The sequence below is a fragment of the Bison bison genome, unplaced genomic scaffold (genome assembly GCF_000754665.1).
Source record: "Bison bison bison isolate TAMUID 2011002044 unplaced genomic scaffold, Bison_UMD1.0 scf7180017864375, whole genome shotgun sequence".
Taxonomy (NCBI): Eukaryota; Metazoa; Chordata; class Mammalia; order Artiodactyla; family Bovidae; genus Bison; species Bison bison.
In genome coordinates, this window is record NW_011494947.1 from 2285052 (window position 1) to 2312023 (window position 26972).

Genomic DNA, 26972 nt, shown 5'->3' on the forward strand with positions numbered 1-26972 from the left:
GAGAGGCAGACTTGTACCAGATCTGAAAAGATAAACATGATATTTTCCTGGGGGGAGGGAGAAGAGGGGACAGATTACAGATCAGTATATACAGGATATGGCTATCTTTGTTTAAAGAAACCAATAGATACACATCAATTCTTTGAGGGCTGTTATCTCTGGAATAGGGAACTTACACATTTTCTACATTATATAGTTCCACACCATAGACTTTTTGTGGTCCTGTAACAGTTTTAAAATCAGGAAAACAATGAAGGTATTTCCATTATTAATTAATAAGGGAATTATTCTATAGAGGTTTCAGAGATGACTTTTTGTTGCTGTTAGAGTTTTTGCAAACTCTTAAATAGTGTTTTTCAGGGAAATTTTCCTGCTCAAAAAAAGTCTGTTTCTGGCAAGTAGAAACAGAAGGACATCTAGCAATGAGAGCGAATATTTCACAATCATCATTGAATGACGAATCTTAGAAATTTCTTTCCAAGTCATGCTAACTGCCCCTGAGATGTTCTTGATTCTTAATTTCAAGAGTGACAAAAAACTCTCCAATAAAATCCTTGAAAGAGGTTAGGATATATAATCTTTCAAACTTTCTTCTAAAATATTAGCCAGAAATAGAAACAAACTTCTTAATTTGAATCTTAAATGATTCAAAAGTCTTTGACAACTGCACTAAAATTTTGCTTCTAAGTTAAAGTTTTAGCTCCTAGTCGAGAAGTGCTACATACGGCCTTCTCATGGAAGGCTTATATGATAAAAACTGTGCATTAGTCTGAATTCTAGAATACAGCATTGGCTACACAATGATTTTCTTCTGAGTGTAAGGAATATTTACTGAGGATAAACCCAATATGCAATGAGAAAGCTTCTGACTACAGAGGAAGTTGGGATGATAGCATGACTATGTAGAGATTATGGTAGGCAGGCTACTCGTGTGAAGTTCAGCATCTCTGACAGAATTTATTAGCTTAAAGACCCACTTGAGAGCAAGAATCAAAATAAAAGCTGGAGTTCAGAGCACAGGGAGAATGCTGGGCTGTGGGTGGCACAAGAGCCCTGAAGCAAAAAGTGACACACGCCAAGTGAAGTGGGCTCTGACAGGAGCCAACAGAAGAGGCCTACATTAAGCTAGGCTGGATGCACAAGCATGCTTCTGCATGAGGTGGGCTCAGGCCAGCAAGGATGCCTGCTCAGAGCACTTCATGGTGACTGTAAAAGCTAATTTCAGTGAAGAGGCCTGAGTGTTGGAAGCATGTGAAGCTACAGTCTTTCAATACTGGATTATATCCTCTTATCGTGTACTATGCTTTGTTGCTCAGTCGTGCCTGACTTTGTGACCCCATGGACTGTAGCCCACCAGGCTCCTCTGTCCATGGGATTCTCCAGGCAAGAATACTGGAGTGGGTTGCCATGCCCTCCTTCAGGGGATATTCCCAACCCAGGGATCGAATCCAGGTCTCCGTATTGCAGGTGGATTCTTTACTATCTGAACCACCAGGGAGGCTCTCCATTTATATTGTAACGGATCCATTTTACTTTCTATATTTTACTGGCTTTTGAATTGTCCTTAAAAACCCAGAGAGTTTTTCTTTCCCTTTAGTAGAAGAAATAAGAGTTCAATGTTTGGATCCACTTCTCTCAAAACTTCCATATCCAACAAGGCAGGTGCTTCTTTTAGGAAAAACGTTTAAAGGCAGGCTTTCTCCTACTGCTCTCCTATTTCAGAAGTCTACAGGGCTGCCAAAGGGCACTTCCTGGAGATTCTACATCCCCTGAGGCTTTTCAAATATGTCTTTACTTTATTTCACATTAACTGCCTTTGTGATCTAGAACAATTAAATTCTTCTGTGGAAAACATCTTTCACCTTTTATTTTCACTAAAACAAAAGTGCAAACTGACCTGAAGCTTTATCACCAGATGACAACTGACTGGATGCTGGCGGGGGCCCAGATGGCTTTAGGGCATTTATCAGCGATCCCTGTAATAGGAGGAAAACATTTATGTGACCTACAAAACAGTCTCTGGAATAAAGGAACATGTAAAATGATAACATAATTTAAAATAAGCAAGCACAAACACTTCTATTTAGTTAAATTTTGTTCTTCAGTTTCAATTTAGGTCAGTATGTTTAAATGTAATATCACTTCAGAGATGGGGATACTCCACAAGCACAAGAATACAGGGTCCTGCTTGCCGAGCCTGCAGTTCCTTCCGCAGCGCCTAACGCACTGCTCAGCACATGAAAGGCATCAGAGTGTTTGAAACACAAATGAAGGAAGAAGTAAATGAATGAAATACATCCTGGCTCTCAACAAAACTTATAGTAAGCTTAAGAAGCCAAACTGCCCAACTTCCCCATCTCCAGTCAATGTTCTTTTTCTCTTGTTTGTTACGATTTGTGCCTCGCCACGTGTCCTCCAAGGTGAAGATGGGAAGCTCCAGGAGAAAGACCAGTGCCAACTGCTGACATGCCATGTTAAGTCAGGGCAAACTACGGAGGAGACGGCCACGTCTGAGAACTGCTGAAGCGCCATGTTAAGTCAGAGCAAACTACGGAGGAGACGGCCACGTCTGAGAACTGCTGAAGCGCCATGTTAAGTCAGGGCAAACTACGGAGGAGACGGCCATGTCTGAGAACTCACATTAGGCAAGTTCTGAGGGTCAATCTCAAACACAGTCTAAAATGACCTTTCTAGAGACAGAGTTGAGTAGCAGAGAAACCAGGTTTTTTTAGGGAAAGTTTCAGAGAGGGCTTGATCTGCCTTTCCGCCATCTCCTATTATTTTTTTCTGGATTGTTTAAGTGTCTACAATATAACCTATTTTTGTAAGAGACCATGTTTATCAGGCAAAAGCCTGCAAGTAGACATAACAAACATCATTGAAGATGCAAAGTATGAAAAACAGGGATGATAGGAGAAAGCAGAAGACTCTGTTCCCTGGAGGCTGATACTGAAAGGTCCAATGAACAAAGCAGTGGGCAGGGAGAAGCTGGAAGATGGGTTCCAGCCCTGGTTCCATCATTCACTACCGGTGGAAGCCTGCGTCAGTCACTTGAGCCCTGGTTTCTTCATTAGTGAAACGTAGCTGAACATCTGTCTTGTCTATATGGCTGTTGTATGGGTTAACTAAGACAAATGAAAGTAAACTTGAACTCCATACAGATACCCTCCATACAGAGAATTATGACCCAAGATTACCAGATGCAGAATATTACATGGTCAACAAAGACATCATCGGGTCCTGACTGACCTACTAGCTCAAAACCATCATAAATTGTGGGGAAAGGATCACAGGTTTTTTTCAGAGTTCATTTAAAAGACGTGGGAAAAATTTTTTAAAGTAAAATAAAAAATAAACAGTGCGGGGACTTAGTACCAGATTGTCTTCAGTTACAAGGACAGTCACTGCATGTCACATTAGCAAAGCAAAAATCAGCAATTTACCTGCTTAGCTTGGTTGGCAGGCGCTGGAGTCAACACCGGGTGAGGCGTTTTGGCTGCAGAGTACGGCCCTGAAGAACTGGAAAACACAAAGCACGCGCTCAGGAGCAAGGCATGACCGGGGGAAATTCATCCTCAACCCCGAGCCACCTTCTGTGCAAAAAGGTAATACCAGTTTTGGGGTAGAACACAGATGTCTCAGACCCTAATCAAAATCATTTGACATGTTTCTGATTGAAGAATAAATTCTTTACGTGAAATTTGGTCTTTAGCAAAAGTCAAAGCAATGACCTTAAAATGTATCTTCTTCCTGAAATTTTAAGGAAAAAAAGTTATGGATATTCAGAAGTAGATCTTTTTCTTATTTGCAGAGAAAGCTTTCTCCACCTCCTCCCCATCACCCACCACCATTCCAGACCATGTGGGAAATTCCTGATTCTCTTTTCCAAGTCTCAGAAAATGTTCATCAGGATCGATGGGGTGTACATGATCTTCTCAAAGCAGAGCTCTCAGCTTCTCATAGCAACCAGCCCCGAGAGCTCACCACGTCAGCACACAGGAGAGTTAAACCAACCACAGCTCCGTGCCCAACCTGCACTTTTGTTGTAGTGTCAATATGAAAAGTGCATCCTGTCTACGTAGAAAGAGTTCTCACCATCTTTTGTTATCCCTGAACATAGTATGCATGGAACTGTTATTTTAATAACTACTTAGTGTTAATTTTGTTGTTGCTGTTTAGTTGCTCAGTCATGTCTGACTCTTTGCGACCCCATGGATTGCCAGGTTCCTCTGTCCATGGGATTTCCCAGGCAAGAATACTAGAGTGGGTTGCCATTTCCTTCCCCAGTGGATCTTCCTGACCCAGGGATTGAACCTGGATCTCCTGCATCTGCAGACAGATTCTTTACCACTGAACCATCAGGGAAGCCCACTTAAGTGTAAATATGTGAGGGAAAAAAAAATCCCCTGTTCAACACAAAGCTCTATTCGTGGCTCCAGGGAGCAACTCTTTTCATCAACGTATCTGTCCTCCGTCCAGAGCTCCTCTGACTGATAGGTATAGCAGTAACAACTGTAGCATCTGGTTTTATTTCTCAGAACTTTCGCTTAAGGAGGATTAACAATTTTCCATTAAAAAGTTAACTTGTGAGAGAAAAGACAAAAATAAACCCATGCCTTATGGGAAAAAATTATCAAACATCTTAATAATCTTACAGTTACCTCAGGATACTCTCTTGGAATAACACGAAAATCTTCCCAAACTTTATTAGATTCAGAGAGAAGGAAAAAAAATGCAGTTGTTTTCAATAAAACCCTCTTTATTTTCCTACTGAAGAGAGAAGCAACTACAAATGTGCGCCTCTCTGAAGAAATGCACACTGGTCCCCCGAGATACTCAACCGAGCAGGTACACAGGGACGCCCCCCCATCTACTTACACTCCAACAAGAAAAGGAATGTATGCAAGAGAGGCTGGGACTGAGAAATCCCTGGGCAGACACAGCAACCTTAGGTGGGAAAATGACTGCAGCTCATGAGAGTCACAAGGGAGGTACAAATCTTTCATGCTTTCTCAAAGATGAGCTAAAAAAAACTACGAGTAAAAATAAAAGCAGCAATTTACCCGACTTTAGAACATTTATACCTCAAACTTAGTTATGATATGATGGTAGATTAAATCATGCATGAAGCAGACTAAGTGCAATTATTCTTCTGTTTATTTGTGATAAAGCCATAAATCTCTTGGGTGTCCTAAATCCCCAAACATGCAAAATTAGGATTCACAGTATTTACACACTGGGCCACATGACGACCCAGCAGAGAAATAAATGCTGTTCATGCACTCAGCTAGTAAACGAGCTGATTAAATCAGATCCACCATGATCTAACGGAGCAAGCAGAAAAGGACAGTATACTGCTAAATAAACGTGTTCAAAGACTTGTACATGATCATGAACCAAAACAATGGAAATCAACAGCTAGACATGCTCAGGAGGAGATGCAAACACCAAACTTGGAATTATCATATTCTGGATGACGGTATTCTACTAGCAGTATGCACCTGAGAAGAGATCATCAGAAATTCACCTGAAATGTTCTGTTCCACAACTGAAAACAGAAATCAAAGGACCACAGGCAGAAAATGGCACTGTAACATACATCTACCTCCATTTCATCAAAAGTATGTGACAATCCTAAACATTTATGCAACTAACAACAGAACTACAAATGAGGCAAAAAAAAAAGCTAGAACTGAAAGAAAAATAAGCAAATCCATAGCTACACTTGAAAATACCAACACTATTCTCATTAACTGATGGAATAATCAGACAGAAGATTATCATCATCTACTACAGATGGTGACTGCAGCCATGAAATTAAAAGACGCTTACTCCTTGGAAGGAAAGTTATGACCAATCTAGACAGCATATTAAAAAGCAGAGACATTACTTTGCCAACAAAGGTCCATCTAGTCAAGGTTATGGTTTTTCCAGTAGTCATGTGTGGATGTGAGAGTTGGACTATAAAGAAAGCTGAGCACCGAAGAATGGATGCTTCTAAACTATGGTGTTGGAGAAGACTCTTGAGAGTCCCTTGAACTGCAAGGAGATCTAACCAGTCCATCCTAAAGGAAATCAGTCCTAAGTGTTCATCGGCAGGACTGATGTTGAAGCTGAAACTTCAATACTTTGGTCACCTGATTTGAAGAGCTGACTCATTTGAAAAGCTTCTGATGCTGGGAAAGATTGAAGGCAGGAGGAGAAGGGGACAACAGAGGATGAGATGGTTGGACGGCATCACTGACTCAGTGGATAAACTCCAGGAGTTGGTGATGAACAGGGAGGCCTGGCGTGCTGCAGTCCATGGGGTCGCAAAGAATCGGACAAGACTGAGTGACTGAACTGAACTGAACTACTTTAATTGACATTTATAGAACATGCCACCCAATAAGAGCAGTGGCACAGAACATTTACCAAGATGACTGACATTCTAGATCAAAGATTGGCAAACTAGAAACAATAGACCAGCTGCCTGCTTTTGTAAATAAAGTTGAACTGTAATAAAGCCATGCCCATTCATTTACGTTTTGTTTATGGCTGCATTCAGGCTACAATGGCAGAGTTGAGTAGTTGAGGCAGAGACTGTATCTCCCAAAAGCTTAAATTATTTACTGTATGGCCTTTAAAAAAGAAAAACCTTGTTGACCCCAGTTCTGGGTCATAGAAGAAGTCTCCATAAAACCTAAAGAATTCAAGTCATACAAAACATGTCTAACCGTGATGAAATTAAATTAAAAATCAATAACAAAAAGATATCAAGAAAATGCCCAATTATTTAGAAACACACTTTTAAATATCCCATATGTATACAAAGAACCCAAAATGTTTTGAACTAAATGAAAATGAAAAAATAACATTCAAAATCTGTGGGAGGTAGCCAAAGCAGTTCTTAGACAGAACTTTATAGCACCAAATGCCTGTGTTGTAAGAGAGCAGCATCAGATTAATGACCTTAGCTTTCACCTTAAGAAACTAGAAGAGTAAATAAAATCCAAAGTAAGCAGGAAAATGAAATAAAGATCAAGAAGGGGAAAAAAAAAAATCAATGAAGCCAAAAGCTGGCTTCTTTGAGATCAATAAAATTGATAAAACTCTAGTTAGACTGATGAGGTTAAAAAAAAGACCCAAATTACTATTAAGAGGAAAATAAAATTTTTTACATTTAAAGGATGATAATCAGTGACTATTAATGAAAAACATGCCAATAAATTCAACAAGTCAAGTGAAATGAATTTCTTGAAATATACAAACTACCAAAGAAGTAGATAAGCTTAACAGTCATATATGTACTGAAGAAACTGAAATTTCCAAGCCAAAATAACTTTACTGGTGAATTCTACAAAAATTTAAGGATGAAATAGTAACCAAGCTACAGAAACTCTTAGTGGAAATTGAAGAGGAAGGAACACTTTCTGACTCATTCTATAAGGGTAGTATTACTCTGAAGGTAAAATGGAAGAAAGACATTACCAGAAAAGAAAATCTACAGACCAATATCCCTCATTAAGACAGAGGCAAAACTATCAACAAAATTTTAGCAAATTGAGTCCAACCATATATTAAAAAGTTGAATACATTATTACTGACGATTGGTTTAACATTAGAAAACCAATCAGTGTGGCAAGGGTACCAAGACAATCCAAGGGGAAAAAAGGTTTTTTCCAAAAATGGTGCCGCACAACTGGGTGGTGGTTGTTCAGTCACTAAGTCGTGTCTTTGCGACCCCATGGACTGTAGTTCCCCAGGCTCCTCTGTCCATGGGATTTCCCAGCAAGAACACTGGAGTGGGCTGCCATTTCCTTCTCCAGGGGATCTTCTCAACCCAGGGATGGCACCATGTCTCCTGCATTGGCAGGCAGATTCTTTACCACTGAGCCACCAGACAGGCCCTGGGACAACTGGGTATCCACATGCAAAAGAAAGATATTGGACCACAAATTACAGTATTTACAAAAATTAACTCAAAGCATATCAAAGACCTAAATGTAAGAGTTCAAACTACAAAACTTGGAAGAAAACACAGGAGTAAATCTTTATGATCCTGCATGAAGCAATAGTTTCTTAAACATATAACAGACACCAACAGTACAAGCAATAAAAGAAAAAAATAAATTGAATTTCATCAAAATTAAAAACTGTTGTTTCAAAGGACACCATTAAGAAAGTGAAAACCACACAAAGAATGGGAGAACATATTTGCAAATCATATATCTGATAAGAGACTTGAATCTAGATTACATAAATAATATGACACCCTGGGACTTCCCTGGCATCCCAGTGGGTGACTCCTTGCTCCCAACGCAGGGGTCCCAGGTTCAATCCCTGGTCAGAGAACTAGATCCCATATCCTGCAACTAAGAGTTTGCATGCTCCAACTAAAAAGAAATCTTCCTCAATGAAGATCAAAGATCCTATGTGCCTCAACTAAGACCCGGTACAGCCAAATAAATAAAAATAAATATTAAAAAAAAAAAAAAAAGAAAATGACACCTCAACAATTAAGATAAAGAACCCAATTTAAAAACAGGCAAAGGATTTAAAGAGATATTTCTCTAAAGAAGACACAATGGCTAATACGCACACAGACATCCAATATCATTAGTCACAGGGAAACATATCAAAACCACAAGGAGATACCGTGTCCATCCATTAGGATAGCTATAATCAAAAAGATGGACAATAACACATATTAGTGAGGATGTGGAGAAACTGGAACTTCATACATTGCTATTGGGAATGTAAAATGGTGCAGCTACTTTGGAAAAGTTTGAACTACACTTAGCTCAGAAAGTAGACTGCCATATGCTCTAGCAATTCTACTCCTAAAACATTACCCAGAATAACTGAAAAGCAGGGACTCAGGGCTGTACAACAATGCTCACTGCAGCATTATTCACAGTAGTCAACTCAACCCAAGTGTCCACTTTCAGATGAATGGATAAGTAAAACAGGATATATATATACAGTGGAATGTTATTCAGTCATAAAAGGAATGAAATTCTGATATATGCTACAACATGGGCCTCCCTGGTGGTTTAGACACTAAAGAATCTGTTCCAATGCCTGAGACCTGGGTTCGATCTCTGGATTTGGAAGATCCTCTGGAGAAGGGAATGGCTCCCCACTCCAGTATTCTCGCCTGAAGAATTCCATGGACAGAGAAGCCTGGTGGATAACAAACAGTCCATGGGGTCACAAAGAATCAGACATGACTGAGCGACTAACACTTCACAACATGGATAAATCTTAAAAATGTGAGTGAAATAAGCCAGATATAAAAGGACAAATACTACATATAGGGCAAATTCTTAGCAACAGAAAGTAGATAAGAGGTTACCAGGGACTAGAAGTAAGGTGGAATAAAGAGTTAATATTTAATGGGTACAATTGCTGTATGAGATAATGAAAAAGTTCTGGAACAGATGGGGTGACAGTTATACAACACTGTAAACATACTTAATGTCTCTGAATTGTACACTTAAAAATGGTTAAAATAATAAATTTTGTTATACATATATTTATCCACAATAAAAAAAGAAAAAGCTTCTTAACTGTTCTCCCTTTTTTTATTCTTCTTCATTCCAGCCCTTCTCATCTATTCTAAATATAAGAACCAGAAACTTCCTGCCAAACCCACAGGTCAACAAAATAATCTGCATTTATCATAGCTCGTGGAATTTTAGACTACAAAAAGGTAAATTTTACTGTGTGTTAATTATGGCCCAGTATTTTTAAAAATTGCTAAAATTGCTTTAAAAAAGCAAATGTAAATTAGATCAGGTTACTCAGCATCCAGCTGTCAGCTAGGTCCTCAACCAGGCTTACCAGATGTTATTGGATTTGTACCCTGGCCCTACCCCACTCTCCTCCTCTTTCCCTCCAGCCACCAGGGGCTGCCTGGCTTCATCCTGAACCTGCCAGACAAGCTCTCACTACAGGCCTGGTGCTTGGGGTTTTCTTCCTTAGGATATTCATGAGCCTGCTCTCTGGTCTTTATTCAAATGTAAAATGTCAAAAGCCACTGCAAGGCAGAGTATGATCAACATATAAGACAGGAGAATCCCCAGTTTTGTGGTGAAAAAAATATGGTCTGGTATTTCTGAGACATGTTAGTCATTAGTCACGTAGGAGAAGCACCTTCTTTGCCTCTGTTTAAAACTGCAACCATGTCTGGACAAAAGCCCCTAAACCCCTTTTCTGCTTTAATTTTCTCTGTCATACCTATCCCCTTCTAAAATACTGTATTTAGATGAATTTTACTTGTCATCTGTCTCTCTGTGACTAGGGCAGGGTTTGGGGATTTTGGGGGGCAGGGTCTGTTTTGTTAACTGTGTTATTCTCAGCACCTAGAACAGTGTGTGGCATATATAAAATGCTACTTAAGTATTTGTAGAAAGAACGAAGAAACGAATGCCAAAATTCTTGAAAGGAATGACGATCTGGGTGTGTTTTGGAAAACAACAAACCAATAAAAAATTCCACCATATTTCTCACCTCATTTGGCCCTGTTTCCTTCACCTTCCATTTCCTGCCAGAATTCTAGACAAACTGGCCTTTCACCTGCACTCAGACTTACTCTGCCCTTTCCCAGGTCTGGGCTTTCACAGATCCTGCACCTCCTGTTTATAACACTCTTCTTCCACTTTGCCTGGCAACTTCTGGTCACCGCTCAACTTCCAGCTGAAACATCTTTCCTTCCCAACCTCGTCAGCCCCAGACTGCCTCACTGTGAGCCTTCTTAGCACCCTGTACCTCTCCTTCATCAAACTCATTATACTACAGTTAAATAACTGATGTGAAATGGGTAGCTTAGGGGCTGCCTTCTTGCTAACATCTAAGTGTCGTGAACGTGGGGACTTGGTATGTTTTACTGACTGCTGCTGCTGCTGCTGCTAAGTCGCTTCAGTCGTGTCCGACTCTGTGCGACCCCATGGACAGCAGCCCACCAGGCTCCCCTGTCCCTGGGATTCTCCAGGCAAGAATACTGGAGTGGGTTGCCATTTCCTTCTCCAATGCATGAAGGTGAAAAGTGAAAGTGAAGTAGCTCAGTCCTGTCCAACTCTGAGCGACCCCATGGACTGCAGCCTACTGGGCTCCTCCGTCCACGGGATTTTCCAGGCAAGAGTACTGGAGTGGGGTGCCATCGCCTTCTCTGGTCTTACTGACTACTGAACCCCAAATACCCAGGGCGTTATCATGTTCATGGCAGACACCCCTTGGGAATCTGCTGAATCAAGGGCCTGAGCGCTGGAGAGGAGTCTAACTAGCATGAGTGTGCCCCAGATAAGCCCTCTTTCTGCAAACAGGTTGGCTGGTCAGTGAATATAAGGGGTGAGTGGGGTGAGGCCAGTGAACATAAGCTATACCAATGGCAGAAACATATAACCGCATCTTATAATAAATCTCTTTAAGATGTTACTCAGGAGAAGTTAAATGCAAAATTAAATAGTTAAAATACACTTAGGAGGGACCTCCCTGGTAGTCCAGTGGTTAAGACTATGCTTCCACTGCAGGAAGCATGGGTTCCACCCTGGTCAGGGAACTAAGATCCCACAAAGGTGTGAGGTGCCACCAAAAACAAAAACAAAACAAGCAAATACAAAAAACACTCAGGAAACTACTGCTTAACAGAATCTGAAAGTAAGTGATTTTATAATGAGTATAATTCCCTTTCAAGCTTTCTTATTAGGGAAGGTGGTAAATATCAGTTTCCACTTACCAACTGTGCTTAGTTCACCTATTATTCAACAAGAATTCAACAAGAATAATAAAAAGAAACAACATTCCAGGTGCCATGCTGGGCATACAAGTTAAATAATAACCAGAGTCCAATTCTGTGGAGAAAAGAAGAGTTTCTTCAACTCTTTTTAAACTTCTATGTCTATTTCTCTTAAGTCAGAAAAAAGGGCAAACCCAGAATTGCTCCTTTAACAAAGCTCATATCGATGATTAGCTCAGATGAATCACTGGAGGAAAACACAGCCTGAGATAAGATAAAGGAAATCATCAAGAGGTGCTTCTCACATATTGTGAGAACAGCTAAAATATTCCAGAAATACCAGACCATGTTTCTTTCACCATTAAGCTGGCTTTTCCTGTCTTATGTAAGATTCTGCCTTGCGGTGGCTTTGCCTTGCCTACCCTACACTAGGAATCTGGCTATAATTCCCAAACTCTAATGCATAGTTCTTTCCCTTGAGAAATTCACAACAACCACAAATGCCATCTTGGTCTAAACAGCATACCAAAGCTTCAAGGTCACTATAAGATAGGAAAGCTAGGCTTGTTTTTGGCTGTTAGCATGGCCCTGAGATAACTAAGAAATTCCTGGCAGTGTTGATAAATGGGCCAATGTGGAAAAAAGAGAAGGCCAGTGGACTAGTGAAGTAGGGCCACTTGATAAAGCCAAAACAGAACAGTGAGCAGACCTGGGGTGGGGGAGGAGAGAGCTAATGTGAACTGGAAAAAACACAGGGTTAGTGGCTGTTCTTCTTGCAGTTGGACTAGTCACAGGCACCAGACACTAACTCCCTGAATGACCCTGGTCCTCACGATCTCTACATTCAAACTGAGGATACAGCCCTCAACTCTTCCCTGAGCCACACTGCACAGCTCCTGGCTACAAAATACTTGGGAGCAACAGGACACGGGCATGTTCTATGAACCGTGCCGCCCACACCAGTGGGAGGGAGTCAATGCCTTGAATTCTAAACACACATTCACACTTAAAAGTCAGTTCTGGCAGCAATGATCCAGCTCTTAGATGTGGCATGGGGAGAAACTGGAAGTCTCCAAACAGAGCTTCTGCCTTTTAAACCACTGCTTTTTCATACAAACAATATGAGAAACTTGAAAAAACACGAATGCCTGGAGAGGGGAAGGAAGGGAGGAGAGACCATCATTGGGTTTTTAGAATCAATAGTCTGCGTTAGAGTTGAAGTGTCAACTCAGGAGCCCCAAGAGTATTTAAAAAAATAAATCAAACCGTCCACCTTACCTGACTTAATAACTGTAACGTGTACCACATGCAGACTTACATACGGCAAACGGCACACTGAGTACGTAACACCAAGACTTTGAAAGTTTATGAGGCAACTGTTACTGCCAGTTGGAGAGGACAATTCCTGAAACCCAATTGTGTGCCTGAGATTAGCTGTCCATTCCGCTCCTCTTGTGACCTCAAGTTCTGCAGGAAGAAGTCACACTGGGACAACAGCACTGCTGCTCCCTGCAGGCAGCCCTACGCTATGCAGAATGATTCATTGGCTTAAACACGCTAATGAGGCCGTAACATACCCCACTGCTGCAGAGGGGGCTGTAGCATTATTCTTCAATTCCTGCACATTTACCACTTGAGGGACATTCTTCAAAGTTGATTCAGTCAACGTACTGACGGCTATTTAAATAGAGAAGAGAAAGGCACGTTAATTGCAATACAGGATCAAAATTCTAGCCAGGTCTAATGAATAACTAGGACACAAGCAGAACACAAACTTATTATATAAAGGAAATTTAGGTAGTTCTGTGGCACTGTGCTCAATAGAACACCTGGCCTACGCCCTTCATAAAGATCATTCAATGAAGCTTGTGCAATTTAATCAAATGTACTAGTTCAGAAAAAAGGAATTCACCAGCCAGCTTTTATAGAGCAGAGCTGAGATGCTTGCCATATTGTTGGCTTGTCCTAGAAAAGGGCAGAAAAAGCTAGAGGATTACCAGTGTTTCTGCCTCCACCGTGCATTCATTCATTCAACCACTCTTTCACATGAGCTTATTACTGTCAGACTCTGTTAGGTGCTGGGAATACAAAAAATGTCTAAAATATAGTTTCTTCTTTAAAGAAGTTCATGCTTTAGTGAGACAGACACAGTGAATAAAATATGAAAAATGGAGATTGAACCAGAATGGAGAAGGAGGCCAAGAAGGCCTGAATTAAGGAATGGTAACAGGGACTGATTTGACACCTACTTACCTTAGGCTTATCAGCTTTCATACCTTTTTTGTATGTGTCTTATAATTTAAAACTGTAGCCCAGGACTTTATGACATGTTATAAATAACTATTAAGAAGGCCTAAGCAAAGCTTTTGGATCTTCTCCAACTACTGTGGGGCACAGGTGAACTTGTAGCCCAGGTGGGATGGTGGCTCTATGGCAGCTCACTTCACCCCCTCCTTCAGGAGTCACCAGGGATGCCCTGCTTATGACTGCACATACTTCATCCATAACACTCACAGGTGCCCACACCTTCGAAACCTGTTTTTGAATAATGTCTTCTGAAATGATAATAGAGATCACACCACCTCCTGCTGAGAATGGACTAATCCTAAATCCTGAGAGACTAGAAGTTGATAAATAATCAATCAGCTTGATTTAGGATCTGTTCAGTACAATGCTAAGATCCTGCTTGGTCCAACTAATATTTACAACATCAAGGTTTCTTATATTTTTCAGAATGCTCAAAAGTACCTTAAAAAGTTCTCTTGTTTTTGCTCTTTCATATCTATTTGAGATATCTTAGTAAGGGTTTTAATCTGAACTTTCCCTAGAGATCTATTATCATCTAATGGCAACTATTTTTGGCTAAATCAAACCACCATGTCTTTTCCATCTTTTAAAATTTTAGTGTAAATTGGCATATGTTATAAAACTAAAAAACTTCATTCAGCTAAAACAAAAATATGATTTATAGCCAAGTTTCTCACTCTTGGCACTACTGACGTTTGGGGATGGATAATCCTTTGTTGTAGGGTTCTCTTGTGCTTTTGGCAGTTTCTTTGCAGCATTACTGGCCTCTACCCACTACAGGGCAGCAACACTGCCAACTGTTGGAGGGGAAGCAGGCAGAGTAAAAAAGCCTCTGGTTGAGAAGCACTGGCTTGTAAAAACTGATTAACTGAAGTTCCAAGGCAAATTACCTAGAAATCTTAATGTAGAAGATTATGGAGAGCCACAAACCACTGACAAAATGCAAGAGCTGATTAGTTCCTTAGAGCTTCACGTTTCCAGGTTAAAACTGCAATCTTAAGAAAAAGCTGTACTTCAGTACAAAGAACACAGGGTTGGAGTCTGGGCTTTGTTACATATTGGTTGGTGACCTTCACCTCTCCAAACCGAGCATTACTCAAAAGCAAAATGGGCACACGTACACTCATTGCAAAGGGTGGCTCGGAGCCTTAAAATACTACGAGACAACTCTAACATTATTAGGTGATCTAATAGCAAAGATTAATTCTGGGGCTTAAAGCAGACATTATTCAAAAATAGGGATGAATCCTTGTGTTGAATCTAAAAAGAAATGATGCAAATGAACTTAACTGAACATGGTAGATCTTATACAGCCCTTTAAGGGCAAGTTTCCAACTGAGTCGCTGCCCTCTCAGAACTCTCCCCGCGAAAGCGAGAGCTGTCACATCAGTCCTCTTTTCTGAAAGGCAGCGAAGGGCCCACCGTTTCTTGGCCCCCATGTCCTGGCCTGTGGCTCAGACAGCTCAGCATCAGCCCCTGCACCGGTGCTCTTACCTGGCGCCTGACTGGCCATCTGCCGTCTCAGTGCTGCTGCGGCGGCTGCCTGCGGGGCAGAGATGGGGTGCGAAGGGCCAGGTGCGCCATGCTTCACTGTTTTTGTTGCAAGCATGGTGCTATCAGCTCCTTGGGGAATAATTTTGCTAGCAGGTGTAGACACTGAGGGAAAAAGTAAAGTTAAGTGATACAGTGGGTCAGAACAGAAGCACACACAAAAATTAAAATGGTAAATTCTCCATGTTAGGTTGCAGGGAAAATGCGAAGATTTAATATCCTTAAGCATTAACAGAAAATACTGGCAAACTGACAGGTTGGCACTTTTATCTTTCAAGGATGCTGGATGCTGTCTGCCCACTTCTACTGGAGAAAATATGTTACATGATCATTTCCTCTGACACTGAGTGAGATATAACTTCTATGCCCATACAGAGCAATGAATGGTTAGCTCTTCTCTCACAAATCTCTCCATTCTAGTACCTCATGCCTAGGTTGGTCTACTTAGGAGTCACTTCAGTACAAAGTCCTGACACTCTGAGCTGAAGATCTAACAGCCTAACATAGGTCCCGTCAACAAGCCACCAGAGATAATGAGCACCATGGCTGGTAAGCCCTGAGACAGAACATGGCTTCAAGCTGAAATGAGCCGAGGTCAGAAAGGCACACACTGTCTTCCACGTAAAGGGGCAACAGCATGAGCCTTGAAGCGCCTCCTCTTCCTCACAGTGTCCCACCAACCACTTTCAAGGGGAACACATCCCTTGACTCTGTCCGTAATTTCTAAAAGATTAGCAGAAATGGCGGAGAAGGCAATGGCAACCCACTCCAGTACTCTTGCCTGGAAAATCCCATGGACGGAAGAGCCTGGTAGGCTGCAGTCAATGGGGTTGCTAGGAGTCGGACATGACTGAGGGACTTCACTTTCACTTTTCACTTTCATGCCTTGGAGAAGGAAATGGCAACCCACTCCAGTGTTCTTGCCTGGAGAATCCCAGGGATGGGGGAGGCTGGCGGGCTGCTGTCTATGGGGTCACAGAGAGTCGGACACGACTGAAGCGACTTAGCAGCAGCAGCAGAAATGGGCTAGAACCCACCACTTCTGCATGTGCTAGTAATAAAACCCAGCCACAGTTCCTTCATGAGTTAGGAACCTCTTAGGGAAAAGATTGTTTCTGGTCCCACTGTTTACTTACTTGAAGTTCCCATCATACCCTGCGAACCATGAATCAGGTGAGATTTAGCAAAAGGAGTTGCCTGGGGCAAGAGACTGGGCTGGATGGAAGGTGTTCGAACCACGGGAGCGTGCCGGGGGACCTGGACCACTGCGTCGTCATCTTTACAGGATGTCCGTGTGTCTTCACTCTCCAGAGACTGGGAAATGGATGACGTTGAGCTGGCTTCATCCAAGTCTTCATAATACCTCTGAGACAGGAAGGCTGACCGAGACAGGCTGGCTACAGAGCCCAAAACAAAAGATAACTGAGACAATTCGAGTCCAAAAGCTATGTAATTTTCACTGTCGCTAGAGAAATATCCAATTTGTAAAGCGACTTAATTATTACTTATTTTAAGTGGAAGCAGCTGCGGTTGAACGTGAACAAAGATAGTCTTTGCTCAAATGGGTTTTGCAAAACTGAGCTGTATAGGACAAGAACATTTTGACTGTTAGGCAAAAAAAATGTGAGGTGGGAGACAGGATGCACACTGGTGTAAAAGCAGGAAGTTCACGGGCAACAACGCCACCTCAGAAAAGCAACCAACTCCCACAGCAGAGTGAACAGGCAGTCACAATGGTGTCCCTGCCTTCCAACAACAAACTTCTAAGAACAGGCCTAATACAAACCGGAGAAGACATCACATCCTCAGTTCCGAGGGTCTCAGACAATGCCAGGTAAATCCAATGCTTCTTTTGAATGAGACAACTAGTTAAAAAAAAAAAAACCACTAAAATCGATTCTCACTTTCCCTGTTTTGCTCCTTCCATAAACTACAGGGCAAGGCTTTATGCCATGTTACTTTCTACCATGAATTTCAGAAGTCATGTAACTGTCTGTGTACTGGAAACACCAAAATCAAGCAAAAAACAGCCCTCTCTCCTCCTCAAGTTATTTAAAAAGTATTGCTAATACTTACTGACTTATTTGCCCTACGGACACATCACTCTACAAGATTTTACGTGTCATAATGTGAGTGTAACATGGGCTTCCCTGGTGACTCACAGTAAAGAATCTGCCTGCAATGCAGGAGACCCAGGTTCGATCCCTGGGTCGGGAAGATGCCCTAGAGAAGGAAATGGCTACCCACTCCAGTATTCTTGCCTGGAGAATCCCATGGTCAAGAGGAGCCTGGTCGGCTATATAGTTCATGGGGGCGCAAAGAGTCAAACACAACTGAGCAACTAACGGGTTCACTTTTTTCAAACGTAATATAAACAATTGCAAGTGAAAACCACGCATGTGGTCTTGCCTGGCAGCCATAGCCAAAAGAATTTTTTTAATTAAAAAACGTACTAGGGCTACTGCTAGGCTGCAATGTCAATTTGGTAGCCACCAGCCATGTGTGGTTATTTAGATGAAAAACAAATGAAAAATTTGAACTCTAAGTTGTACCATCCCCCTTAAAGTACCCAATGGCCACCGGTTAACTGCTGTATTGGACAGCACAGATCCAACATCACAAGTACTGCAGGAAGCTCTACTGGACAGCACCACACCGAAGTGTTCTGAGGCAAGTCAACGTGCAGCACAGTCCCTCAGCAAGTCCATTCATAACCACCAGCACCTGCATGTCCTATGTCCGCATTTCTCGTTAGACTGCCACTAGTCACGCGTGTCTACTGAGCATGTCTTTTTTCAAATGCAGCCTTACTCAAAATCCGACACGAATCAGAAAAGTAAAGCTTTTCTAGCTAAAGTGAAGGCTAGGACCCATGGAACCAGTTCAGCTTCCCCCCAGATCCTTGGCAATCACTGCCACAGAACCTGAGGACTATGGAAAACACAGTGTAAAAGCCAAAACAACCACCCCGAGTTGACTATGTATAAGCTTCTTCTTAATCCCATATGCAGATGGATGACAGATTCTGGAGACACTTCCTCTATCTCCCATTAAGAACCAAAGAAAAACACGCACAGACACACACACACAAACCCCATCCTACTCCCACACAATGTACTATACAGTTTACCCTAAAAATTCAGGACCGGGTTCCTCTACCTGGAGCAGTGGATCTCACTGGTGGGGTCTTCCTCTTGGCCAAGAAATTTCTCAGTTGTGCCTGTTTCACGGGGGACAGTTTAGCTGCAAGAAATTCGTGAACCCGTAAATGCTTAAAACTTGGTTTTTAAGGTCAGAAAGAGAACAGAGTTTAAAGACTGGGGAGAATGCACTTACCTGGTACTTTAGGCAATGGTTTGGGGTGAGCCTCTAGAGTCGTTTTCAACAAAGCATTGCGCAGGCTTTCGAGGTCGCTGTCAAAACTGAAAGAGGACAATGTTACCTATGAACCACCTATGATCTGAGAAATTGGGACTCATGGTAATGGTGATGGCACATTATCCTCCTAAATACAAAGGCAAGAGATGAGAGCATCCTGAAATGGAAATGGAAAATCTGACCAAACAACGAATTAACCCAAAGGGAAAATGATCACAGTCTCACTATCACATCCCACCCCAGAGCAAACACAACCCCAACAGGGCTCTAGAAGGAAGGGCAATTAAAATCTATACATTTAGACTAAAGGCAGTTACCACTTTGGTAACTTCAGGGGTAAACTGTCTAAGCAGGGTCTGAAATCTCCACACTTGCAAAATGACAAATCTGAGTTTCCAGACAAGTTGATCAACCTAATCCCAACAGCTAATTTTCAATTAAACAATAATGCTATGACTACAGTACCAGCTATTATCTATCAAGGGCCTGTTCCATCAGGCACACTACTACTGCTGCTGCTGCTGCATCGCTTCAGTCGTGTCTGACTCTGTGAGACCCCATAGATGGCAGCCCACCAGGCTCCCCCATCCCTGGGATTCTCCAGGCAAGAACACTGGAGTGGGTTGCCATTTCCTTCTCCAAGGCATGAAAGTGAAAAGTGAAAGTGAAGTCCCTCAGTCATGTCCGACTCCTAGCAACCCCATGGACTGCAGCCTACCAGGCTCTTCCGTCCATGGGATTTTCCAGGCAAGAGTACTGGAGTGGGGTGCCATTGCCTTCTCCGAGGCATACTACTAGGTGCTTTAAAGACTTAAACCCTCCAGTAACCCCATGAGGTGCACATTGTTAGTTCCCTGAGTGCACGCGTGCTCAGTCGTGCCCAGCTCTTTTGCGACCCCACAGACTGTAGCCTGCCAGGCTCCTCTGCCCATGGGACTGTCCAGGCAAGAATACTGGAGTGGGGTGCCATTTCCTTTTTCAGGGGCTCTTCCTGACTCAGGGATCGAACCTGCGTCTCCTGCATTGGCAGGGGTATTCTTTACCATTGAGCTACTTGAGAAGGCTATTGTTAGCCCCACTTTTTGGCAGAGGGAAAAAGGATCAGAGAGGGTGAGGAATCTGACCACAATTACACAGATGAAAGACAGCAGAGTCACTTTCAAACGCACATCTAAACTACTCGACAACTAGTTCACTTTGCTCTGTGTATTTATTCACTCATCCCACCTCATTTACTGAGTGCACGCGGCATTAACAGACGTGTTCTCCTGCACACCTGTGTGTGGTGCTCTGGGAGGGAACATCCAAGGGAAGGCTCCACTGGGAGGTCTGATTGTAAAGTCGGAGCTGCTGGAGACTATCCACCAGGTGATTCAGCCTCTTCCTCTGTTGGTTGATGATTTCCCGGTTGTTGGCAAGAGTATTAAACAGTGTCTCTCGTTCTGGCACAAGCAGGCGCCTGTTTAGAGCAAGGAGGAAAGAACGTATGAGAATGGTTCAAATAAAAGAAATTTCCACTGGAAAGAAAAGAAAAGACTGTAACAGTGAAAATAATAAAATGAAGAACCACTAGCGGGAAAGAAACATCAAGAAGTTACTAAGAGGGACTTTTTTGGTGATCCAGTCGTTTAGAATCCACCGGCCAACGCAGGAGACAAGGGTTCGATCCCTGGTCCGGGAAGATTCCACATGCCATGGAGCAACGAAACGTGTGCTGCGTAAGAAGAGGCGCCACCTCAGTAAGAAGCCCAGCACAACTGGAAAGTCGCTCCCACTGTCCACAACTAGAGACAGCCTGCATGCAGCAGTGAAGACCCAGCACAGCCAAAAACAGACTCATTAATTTAAAAAAAAAAGCTGATCTTCAGAGTGCCGTCAACAGACAGAGGACAGCACACGACTTGGCAGCAGGGGGTCCCCCACCCAAAAGAATTAAAAGGAGAAAAGGACAATGGTCCCTTTCTTTCTGGTGACAAGGTCATTAGCTCAACATACATTTTTAAAAGGCATTTCAGTGGGGTTCCAGATAATATTTAGAGAAGGGTCTAAAAGAGAGACGTTCCAGCAAACCGTATAGATTTAAGAATCAGAACTCTGCAGAAAGGAAACTTAAAAAAGGCACATTAAGTATTAATAGAAAATCCATGGGGTTGTTTAAAGGAGAAGAAAGCCTGGCTTTTCTTGTTAGCCTCATGCACTTTTTAAAAAGTCAACGTATTAATTAGACAACAGTATTCCAACCGTCAAGCCGAGCAGAACGTTCATGAAGTCAGGTCAAGCCATTCTCTCACTTGGGGAGGAACATGAATTTGGCAACAGGGGAGTGCACTCTGAAACCTCTTCTAAAGGGGGCCAGCTGCCCCCAGGGACAAGGGCTCCAGGCCACAGAATCTGCCCCTGCCAGTGTCGGGAAGATCAATTTTCACCTCTGTCTTACCACACCTAGGCTCTGAGGTTCCTCAGGTTAGGCACAAAACCTTTCTCCACGCTGTACAATATCATCTATTAAATTCTGTTTACTGGATTTTAAACACATTCTACCCCTGCCCCTGACACAACACTCGGGCTGCCTACTTAAGTCTGTGACCTCACAGTTTTGTAAACAAATAAACAGATCATTTCCTGTTTATTTCCTTACAAGGCTAATCACACTGATCAAGTGTAGGTGTTTCAGAAATCTAGCATTTGGAGGGCTGACCTGTTTTTCACATCACCTTATTGCTTTCACAATGTATTGCATTCTATTCCTTCTGGAAAACACAAGGCATCAAACCAAACATCCATGGACAGAAGATTACAAGAGAAGGGTTTCCTCTATCTGTTGTCATTCCTCTCATCATTTTAGTTATCCAAACTAATTAGCAATGTTTCCTGCAAAAGAAAATCTGGAATATACAGGAAAGTGTAAAAGAAAAACCCCTCGGAATCCCATCTTGCAGCTCTAAATGAGTATTCTGATAGATTTATTACCAGCCTTTTTTTACATTAGACTTCCACACTGAGGTCATCTAGTATGACTTCATGTCTTAACTTTTTCATTTTTTATATGCTGTACCTAATAATTACAGTTACACAATTATATATTTTGTATGCTGCTAAGTCACTTCAGTCGTGTCCGACTCTGTGAGACCCCATAGACGGCAGCCCACCAGGCTCCCCCATCCCTGGGATTCTCCAGGCAAGAACACTGGAATGGGTTGCCATTTCCTTCTCCAATGCATGAAAGTGAAAAGTGAAAGTGAAGTCACTCAGTCATGTCCGACTCTTCAAGACCTCATGGACGGCAGCCTACCAGGCTCCTCCGCCCATGGGATTTTCCAGGCAAGAGTACTGGAGTGGGGTGCCATTGCCTTCTCAGAAAAGATATTTAACATGTTTTTTTTTGAGAATATGAGATTCAGCAGTTACACAGTATTTTGTTTAAGAGAAAAATGTGGTCAGATTTAGCTACTCTTAACTTTTGCATAACTAGGCTGAATCCAATTTTTCACTCTCATTAACCGTGCTGTAAATTCTTTTATGTATTATTGTGAACAATGTTATTATTCCATAGAATTTCTTGATGTATAATGACTGTGTCAAAGAGAAAGAACCTGTGTAGGGTTTTCAGAAACCCTCTTAGATGATCTTTTTAAAAGGCCACAGCACTATCAAGATGGTGGTTGAGAGATCTCGCTCACTTTTGTTTTTTCTTTTGTTCCAGATGCCGATCCCACTCCAAGTCTAGAACATCATTCACATCTTGGACAGCAAATTTCACATACTGATGAAGGCGCCGAATTTCCTGCAAGAAAAAAATGAAATGGCAAAATGACTCGGTTTTCTAGGAGTTTGCAGGATTGTGTCTCAAAACAGTTAAAATGACTTTGAAGTCTTTTTACACTGAGAACCACAAGGAATAAGGAAAACATAACACGTTTTAATATAATCATCAGATGGAGAAGGAAATGGCAATCCACTCTATCATTCTTGCCTGGAAAATCCCATGGACAGATGAGTCTGGTGGGCTATAGTCCATGGGGTCACAAAAGAGTCAGACACAACTTAGTGACTAAATAACAACAAATAATCATTAGAATGTTAGAGAAACCCAACTTTTAAAGTGTGTGACAGAGAGATAGTGTTAAGAAAAGGGAAACAGGGTGTGTCAGCCCAGGGCCTCTAGGGAACCGATGTTCTGGCTTAGTTCTCATTTTTCAGCTCTTGTAAAGTAGCTCCACATGGCCTAGGAATTTTCCATTGTACTCTGCTACTCCAACAGTACACCCATTTAGATTTTGCTCTCCCACCCATGAAATTAACTGTAATACAGACAAAATTATCCTACAAAACAGCACTGAAAATAATTCTGCACCTATCTATTCACAGAATAGAATGCATAAGTCATCTCACCAGTGGGGGAAAAGTCATTTCTCAAAAACAAAGAATAGTATCAGTACTAGAAATGGAATTTACCATTATTAAAAGTCTTACCTATTAATTCATTTTAGGCCTTCAATAATTTTCTTTAAATTGTGATCTAGTGTTAACCTTTACGGCGCCATAACTTAACTCTCAAAAATTAAAAAATAAATAAATAAATAAATAATTGGTAAAAAAAATAAATAAAATAGAGCATTCCACTAATGAAAATGAAGCATTACATTAAATGTGTATACAAATGAAGACGAAGTGCTATACACTGGGAAATACTTTTACATCTGTACCAAGATCTTATTGTGTTTAACTGTATTTTCAAAATTATTCTTGGACAAGGGTATGTGCCCTAACTGAAGATGACAATGTCACTTAAAAGAGTCAGGCTGATTCTAGGAAGCAGCAGTAACCTTAGCATCAAACACAAATTTCAACTCAGTACTCTGTGACTAGAGGAAGGCCCTTTACTATGGACACTTCAAATGTGACCGTATCTCTGCATGAACTCATGCTGTTTCTTCTGAATGCTCTCCCAACCTTCTTTCCCAGAAAACAACACCTTTTCTTTTCAGGCCAATAAATAGCTGTTACATTAATAATTATTATTATTCCTGATTTGATTTCTAAATATATCTTTTTCAACAGCTACTTTCTACCATGCTTAAGATTTAATTAAAAATTATGTTTTTGTTGATCCAAAAAACCTCAAGGGGGAAAGTGCTGTTTTCTTTGTTACAGTCAAGGAGGTATATATGAAGTGGGTTAGCACTCAGAGGAAATGAACAACTTTGTCCAGGCAGTCCTGCAAACCTGGACCTTCCAGAGAAGCGTGCCCGTCTAGGTGTCTGTTTTCGGCAGCTCTGGTGAGGTTCTCCTACCTGGAGTTGAGCTTCACTCCTGGGGTCCAGTGGCCTCTTGTAGAGCAAGTGCAGATACGCAGAGTCACGGTTCCTCTCATTCTGTTCTCTGGCTTCTTCAACACCAGCAAAGCCCTCCAGTAAAGTTGTCTTCAGGGTACTTATATCTCCATGAAGAGACTAGAAAAGGTACAAGGATGGGCTGATACAAAAGTGCTATTTCTGAGAAATAAACCTTTCTTGCTAGATCAAGGTGGTGCTTCTCAAATATTTAACAAGATGAACATCTGAACAGAGCCAAAACTGATTTCTCTGCTTGGAAAGAAAGATACTAACGTTCATTTTTTTTTTTCTTTTTCCTTTCTCATTAAAAAAATACAACCTTAATGATCAGAAACTCAGGAAAAATAAAAATACTGGTAATCCTTCCATCTAAAGATGACCACTGGGATTTCTCTGGCAGTTCAGTGGTAAGGAAGGGCTTGGTGTTTTCACTGCCAAGGTGTGGGTTCAATCCCTGGTCAGGGAACTAAGATCCTACATGTTGCAGGGTGCAGTCGAAAAATAAAGAATAAATAAATAAATAAAGATGATCACTGCTAAAACCTTGGAGAATTCTCCTTTTTTAACTTTTAAAATTTTTATTGAAGTATAGTTGATTTAAAATGTTTCAAATGTACAGCAAAGTGATTCAGTTTTACATACATATACACACACACATATAATTCTTTTTCAGATTTTTTTTCCATTATGGGTTATTATTAATACAAGATATTGAATACAGGTCCCTGTGCTATATGGTAGGTCCTTGTGGTCTATCTATTTGATATATAGAGTGTGTATCTCTTAATCTCAAATTCCCAATTTACCCCTCCCCCACCCTCAAGAACTTTCCTATTTCCAAGCTCGATATTTAAGACAAGAACTCTGGAGTCAGGCAGTCTGAATTGGGATCCGGGCACTATCACTCAGTAACTGGGTGACTTTGGGGAAACACTTCATCTCTCTAAGCCTAGGTTTCCTGTTCTTGCAAAACAGAAAGAACAACAGTGCCTACCACACAGAAAAGCTGTGAAGATTCATTGAGATAATATTGAGATGCCTGGCACATAGTAAAGAGTAATAATAGAAACACATGGGTCTCCCCTGGTGGTCTAGTGGCTAAGAGCTCTCAATGCTGGGGCCTGGGTTTGATCCCTGGTTGGGGAACTAGACCCACATGCCATAGCTAAGACCCTGAGCAGCCAAAAAAAAAAAGTAACACAGTAAATAATACAGTGAACAGCAAACATTTGTTATTTTTACATTGTATATGCTCTTGAGTATCCTGCTTTTTTCTTAAACTTAACACTTTATAACCTAACAATGGACTATAAAAGACAGTAAGTTTTCTCCTGTAAATGCCCACAACATCTTCATTAAAGTTTGCTTTTATACCAAGAAAAAAAGCTAGTAAATTTTCAAATATACCTAAACTAAACTAACAACTAGAATAAACTTTAATGGAATGCCTTGTGCCAATGGGATACAAAGTACTTATTATTCCATTTTCCACATGAAAAAAATAAAACATAGAGCTATTAGAATAACTTGCACAATGTCACAGAGTTTATTGTTCAGTATCCATGGGAAATCACATGGACCAAAGAGCCTGGCGGGCTACGATCCATAGGGTCACAAAGAGTTGGACACGACTTAGCGACTAAAACAAAAGGCAGGGTTTGAAGTCAGGCATTCCTGGCTGAGCCACTCGTCCACATAAAAAACACTACCAGTGTCCTTTAAGAGAGAAAATATATATGCCCATGGAGTATCAGGATGACAATGTTTAACTTAGGAAGAGCATCAAAAACACAAACCTCTGTGGTCTCTTTAATCTCCAAGAGAAAGGCATGTAGGTCATCTGATTCTGTTCGCAGCATCTTCATCTCCTCAGATGTGCCCACCTGGAAACAGGCTTTCGATGTTCGGGCTTTCAATTCTTCCAGCTCCTTTTGAAAGTGAGCGATCTGTCAAGGCCACAAATGAGGAGACGACTCAGTCTGAATGGTGTGGCAGTCCTGTCACGGCTTCTGGGCCCACTAATAGCAGAGACTCCCAGGACACGCCAAGGCTCAATGCCAGAATAAAACAGTCACACAGGAGTCAGCACCCAGAGCCATTCAAGTCTCACTATCAGAGCTATTTCTGGAAAAAATCTGCAGGAACAAATTTACCTCCTCCCCAATTCCAGCCATCACAGGATCTGACTCTTTCCACTGATGTCCCTGCTTTTCTGTAACAGGAGGCTGAAGTGATTTTGGCTGAAATGAAAGGCAAAGGTTTAAAAATGCGTCCCACACCCCAAGCAAGATGTTACAAGCAATGGCTTCCTGGAGTAGGTGGCTCAGTGTCTGCCACAGGTGTAGCACTCTCACAATACCGTTACCGTTCCACCATTCAGTCTTTTGAACCTGTATTTGCTGGGTACCTTCTTGGTATAAGGCATGTTCTAGACAGTGGAGATGGAGGTAAACAAGGCAGATAAGGTCCCTACTCTCACGGAACTCACCTTCCACTGGGACAAGACATAATCAGAAGTAAACAATTCTTCAGTAATTGCAGCAAGTGACGCGAAAAAAATGAACAGGAACATATAGAGAGAATAAAAGTGAAAACACTGCTTCAGATGAGATGGCCCAAAAGCCTTCACTGAGCACTGTCTCTGCACTGAGATATGAAGTAAGGGAGAAAGCTATGGCAAG

The 26972-nt window shown here is 41.6% G+C and overlaps 1 protein-coding gene across 2 annotated transcripts in view; it reads right to left on the reverse strand.

Annotated features, from left to right (window-relative positions):
* Positions 1-26972, reverse strand: part of NUP214 (nucleoporin 214kDa) — an 89921-nt gene that overhangs the window by 38268 nt on the left and 24681 nt on the right. For both annotated transcript variants that reach the window (XM_010856794.1, XM_010856792.1), the window contains exons 15-26: positions 26445-26531; positions 26088-26237; positions 24250-24408; positions 22636-22739; positions 20232-20414; positions 18914-18999; positions 18737-18820; positions 16714-16974; positions 15521-15682; positions 13297-13396; positions 3444-3519; positions 1898-1976 (exon numbers count right to left, since the gene is read on the reverse strand). In XM_010856794.1, coding sequence (XP_010855096.1) covers positions 1898-1976; positions 3444-3519; positions 13297-13396; positions 15521-15682; positions 16714-16974; positions 18737-18820; positions 18914-18999; positions 20232-20414; positions 22636-22739; positions 24250-24408; positions 26088-26237; positions 26445-26531 — 1531 coding nt within the window. The remainder of the gene's footprint in view (positions 1-1897; positions 1977-3443; positions 3520-13296; positions 13397-15520; positions 15683-16713; positions 16975-18736; positions 18821-18913; positions 19000-20231; positions 20415-22635; positions 22740-24249; positions 24409-26087; positions 26238-26444; positions 26532-26972) is intronic.